Genomic DNA, 5306 nt, shown 5'->3' on the forward strand with positions numbered 1-5306 from the left:
GGAGAAGCCTGAATTACTCTCTCTCTCCCTCTCTCTCTAGAGAGAGAGAGAGAATACTGAGTCACAAAGGATCGTGACTCTTCATCATATCATGAGCCTCGAATCCCAAGCAATAGCAGATTGTTAGAATTATTGCTCATGCAGCGAGTTGCAACGTTCGCGTTGGTTGTTCGTTGTCCGACTAGTGACCGACATTCGCTTCTCTTCCCGCTGCCATCAACCATCAACGTTTTGACTCCACCATCACAAGCATTGACTAGCGATGCCATCCTTATCGGTTTTGCTTCTTCTTGCTTTTCAAGGACAGTAAGAGCTTGTACAGCTCCTTTTGTTTGTTTGTTTGGTTTAGATTTGGTTGTAATAGCATTAACCTGTACTTTTTCTTTTAATTAATGTGCGATTTTCCGATATAAAAAAAAAAAGTACCAAAAGTTTCCATAAAAGAAAAACTGAGTACATCCTATAGTGGAAAAGTTCAAAATCTCCTCCCTCTTTCTTTACTTTCATAGTTTCATACATCTCACGCCACCTTTGCTTAGTTTTTGATCCAGACAACTTTCACACATCACTGTTACTATACAAACAAAATTTTACCATTTTTGACAACTCGATTTATGACATGGTCAAAACTTGCGCATGCCTCAGTGCCTGACTAGCTAGCTCGTTAGCTAGAAATGCGAAATATGGAAACTTTATAAGCATTTTTGGACCGACTGTTTTTGTTTATGAGCTCAAAAATGCATGCATCTCCTACCTGCAAATCATTATCCAACACAAAACTTTTCCAGCCATTCAGAAGCTCTGTAATCTTCTTCCCAACATAAACTCTGACAGAATAACTCTTCCCATTTGGCCCATTCAAGATTATCTCCTTACATTTACTTGAAAAATATATTGAAGCATGGCTTGATGGCACAGCCTACACATGAAATAATGAAGATAACTATTTTTGTGTCACAAATATAAAGGGCGAAAAATCAGATTTAATAAGAAGTCGATCTTACCAGCTTGTATTTGTAAGTCACATGTGAGGGATACATGATAGATTTGAAATGAGGATATGAAGATACAAATGCATCAAGCTTTCTCTTAAGTTTCTTTTGTCTCATATCAACAGAGATTTTATCATTCCCTTCACAAAGAATTACATTGGATCAGTGCAATAGATAGTAAAACTGCATACCCTAGCTATTATCAAACTAACTCAAACCTTTGTATCATTGGTTGTCCGGCAATTTGCGTACTATTTGTATGCCAATTTCTCTTATTCGTTAATTAATTATTTCGTGTTTCAAGAATTTGATTTCAATGAGTAATGGACTATCTCTCCATCTAAAATTTGCCATTATGTGATTTCACTAATAATTGTCTCCTATCTTTAGTCATTTGTAATAACCTAATTTGTAAAATAGTTGCACGATACCATATCCTGTGACGGGTACATTGAGATTTTACAAAAACATCGGGTATATTTTGGAGAGTTTGACCCAATTCTTTTGCTAAAAATTAGCAAAAATGTAACTTTGTACTATATCACAAGATTCACAACTATAAATTAGGAGTTTGTCATTTACCTTTGCTTTTGTAGCTTGAACATTCTACATCATCAATTGCTGAGGAATCTAGACTGACAGTAGTCTTAACTTGTTTAAGCTTTGGCGAGAATTCATCCAATATTTCAATGGAGATGTCATCTTCCTCACTCTCTTCTTCTACAACCTTATTCTTGAGATCATATTTTCTCTTCATAGCACAAGAGACTTTTCTCATAGGATAGTCTATCTCTGTAGCACTTTTGTCGAATATAATGACGTGAAATTGTGATTGTGAGCCACCATCAAACCTGAATAATAAGAAATGGCCGAACATCATGTTATAGAATTCCATTAAATCTTGCCAACCTTTTCCCAGGAACATATCATTGTTATCAGTTCTCTCTAATTGGACTTTCCATGGTTGTTCAGAATTTGGTACACTTAGGTATATGATATCAGATAGATGTCTTCCATATTTCTTCACAAACTCCACTGGGATCCTCTGTGTAAAAAGAGGGGATGGATCATCACGGCGTAAATACAACAAGAAATTTAGATAAAACCCGTCCCCTGGTGAAATGCAGTGGTGCTCATCCAAGCAAATTCCCAAACAAAAGGGTTCTATATCATACAATCAATTTGCAACTGAACTTTGAGAAAGGTCTAACCATTAACTGTTATTTTGTACACTAATACACAGTAGCATAAAAAAATTGCATTTGTTATTTATACAGTTATACTTATATTGTTAGTGAATCATTACTAGAAAGTGTTTAATAAAAACCTTTATTAGCATCAACAACAGATGTTTGGATAATTGGATGCTACCAATTTCTTTAAAGTTGTATTATCACTATGAAATAACCAGCCCAGGAATGTTAAATTGATACTAGAAGGCTAAAGTCGTCCACATAATTTCTTTGCCAAATGTAGCTTATTTGGTTAAAATCTTGGGATCGAATTTCGTCTACATCCATTACCCTTGTGACTCAACGGCTCGTTTGGTAGTTGGTAATAAATGGTGGTAATGGGAATGAATTTGTGTCTAAATTTGTGAAAAATATCATTGTCCATTCCCATGGTAATGCTAATTTATCCTAAAGTGTCCACTTTCCTTCTTGAATTTTCATTCCCATCCAATACCACCTTGTAGGTGGTAATGAGTGGTAATGAAAATTGCTTCCCTTTGGAGACAAAAACACAAGTTTAGGGGTGAGATTGCTTGCCCATGGAGAAAAAATGCATCCCCATGGATATTTTAAAGGTGCTTCCCTAATAAAATTACACTTAAAATTCATTCCATTACCGCAATTTATTAACGACTACCAAACGGGCCGTCAGTCTCTCTGCACCAAAATTCCACAATATCTTCTCAAAGATATACTGCCATTCTTAATAAATTCCTAGAGCCCCTAAATATAGCTTCCTTCATCAGTTTCCTCCATTGCCTTTTTCTTCTCTTATTTTTGGGGGGAGATTTTCCTGACACATCCCTCCTAATTTCTATTTGAAGAATGTTTCTTTCTTCTTTTTTTTTTTTTCTTATTTTCATTTCTCTCACATATCAAAAGTGATGACATTTGCTGATAACAAAATAAATATGCATGTATTTACATATTACCAATACATTTATAAACATACCAATGCATTAAAGTTCAAATATCATAATTCATAACCCACTACGAAAAAAAGATATTCACTTGAAATACAAAATCATTTGAACTTCATAATTAGATAAAAAAAAATAGTAACAACCCACATCATATTATGAAATTTAACAGCACAGTTCAATTTCATTCTGAATAATATAATAAAATATTCATCGTACTTAACTCTTTCTACTAAAAAATACTAGTAATTATTCAAAAATCAGGGAAACCACATCAAATTGAAGTATATTTCGTACAAATAAAGCCATACTAAAAAACAAAGTACAATTGTACAAAGAAATATTTAGGAAAAAGGTGAAATAAATTAACTTACAAGATTAAGTTTTTGAGTGAATGGAGAAACAATAATCTTGAAGAAATATGGTTTATTGTCCTCTGAAGCAAACTGAATTTTTGGGTCACAATTTGTAGGAGCTTCCGTTTTCTGAATCTTCATGAGCCGACTACTTCTCATGATTCTAAGTTTTTTTTTTTTTATAACTATTTTACAGCTTCACAGGGAATTTGGGTAATAAGTAGAGAATTAACATATAGATAAAGTATGTGAATGTGAAGGTTCGCTGTTAATTTTAGAGTGGTTTTGGAAAACCTTTCGTATTTCTTTAAGTTCTGTTTTTGATTTACTGTCTTAATAGTTACAACCGTAATACTAATTACGGAGGAGCTTATGGATGGAATAGTGAATACCTAACCAAGCAATAAATTAAATAATCATAATACCATTGCATTGTTTCCGACGATAATAATAAAGAGTTACTCTTGCATGGACCTAGTCCACAATTATATTATTGCAGACTAAAATCACTTATTTAACATACTGATTCTTTTTTTTTCGATATTGTAACCTTTGAAACTCTTAAGTCATACCATGTAGTTAATATCTACCATAGTGACTGTTTTTTTCTAGTAAGTCATTCTTCCTCACATTAGTTTATCATCATAAATTTTTTCACTTTGTTACATAGTAACTTTTTTTCACATCGTCAAACTTCACAATCTAATGATCTATATCTACTCATCTTTTATATCTATTTTTTTTATATAATGACATTTTTTTATAAATCACATAAATTAGCATTAGGTCCACACTACTTTAGTGTAGACCAAGTCCGTCTAAGTTTTTTACAATAATAAATGACACAGGAAGAAAGAACACACTTTTTAAGAAATTTAAAGAGGGAAAGTTGGAGGCAAGACTATGTTCAGTTTTCCGTATTTTTACTTTTTTTTTTCAGATCAAATAAAAAAAAAGTTCAGATCAGATCAGAAAAATAAGTTCAGATTAGATCAGAAAAAATAATTTCAAATCAGGTTAGAAAAAATAAGTTTAGATCATACTTATATTAAAAAACTTATTTATTATTTTGAATATTATTATTATTAGGGTTTTTTCACCATGTACCCCTGTGGTTTTTTAAAATTCATGGGGTACCCCTAATTTTTTTAATGCACCGAGTACCCTTATTATTTCAATAAAATTCACGAAATGCCCTTATTAATGACTAACGATGTTAACTTTTCGTTAGTCCTCTAATTAACCCTTAATCCCTAATCTTAACACCCTAACACCTAAACCCACCCTTAAACACCCAACCACCACCTTCCCCCACCCCTCCCCCACCCACGCAGCCCCCCACCCCTCCCCACCACCCTGTCGAATTCCCCCACCCCACCCCCACCCCCACCCCCACCCCCACCCCCGTCGATACTGATTTCAAAAATGTTTTCAAAAATGATTTCAAAAATGATTTCGAAAAAGGTTCGACGACGCAGTGGTTCGGTCTGGTGCGCAGTGGTTCGATCTGGTGAGAGAAGGTGAGGTGGGGGTGAGGTTTTAAGGGGGGTTGCTACCAGGGGTGGAGGTGGGGTGGGTTGGGGAAATCAAGTGGGGAGGAGGGCTGTTGCAGGGGGTGAGAGAGGGAGGGAGGGGAGGGGGAGGGGAGGTGGTGGTGGTTAATTGGATGGTGCTTGTAGGGGTTAGGGTTAGAAGTTATAGTTTAGTTAGTTATAGTTTAGTTAGTTAGTTAATTAGGGTTTAATTAGGATTAGAGGGGTTAATTAACCCTAATGACTAACGAAAACTTTACAACGTTAGTCATTA

At 34.5% G+C, this 5306-nt stretch overlaps 1 protein-coding gene across 1 annotated transcript; it reads right to left on the bottom strand.

The window, feature by feature from the left end:
* Window positions 1-415: 415 nt before the first annotated feature.
* On the bottom strand, window positions 416-3865 carry LOC104884916 (B3 domain-containing protein Os03g0212300). Its single transcript, XM_010669618.3, has 4 exons — window positions 3519-3865; window positions 1575-2037; window positions 1005-1132; window positions 416-919 (listed from the first exon to the last, which is right to left on the bottom strand). Exons 1-4 carry the CDS (start codon window positions 3657-3659, stop codon window positions 665-667), a joined length of 987 nt encoding a protein of 328 aa, XP_010667920.3. The 5' UTR covers window positions 3660-3865; the 3' UTR covers window positions 416-664.
* Window positions 3866-5306: the final 1441 nt, after the last annotated feature.

Source organism: Beta vulgaris, chromosome 9 (assembly GCF_026745355.1).
Source record: "Beta vulgaris subsp. vulgaris cultivar EL10 chromosome 9, EL10.2, whole genome shotgun sequence".
Lineage (NCBI taxonomy): Eukaryota > Viridiplantae > Streptophyta > Magnoliopsida > Caryophyllales > Amaranthaceae > Beta > Beta vulgaris.

Coding starts and splice junctions, on each gene's coding strand:
- LOC104884916 (XM_010669618.3), bottom strand. CDS start 3,659: ATGAGAAGTAGTCGGCTCATGAAGATTCAGAAAACGGAAGCTCCTACA. Junction 1,133..1,574: donor TTCAAGCTACAAAAGCAAAG/GTAAATGACAAA, acceptor TTCTTTGTGAAG/GGAATGATAAAATCTCTGTT. Junction 920..1,004: donor TGACTTACAAATACAAGCTG/GTAAGATCGACT, acceptor TTTCATGTGTAG/GCTGTGCCATCAAGCCATGC.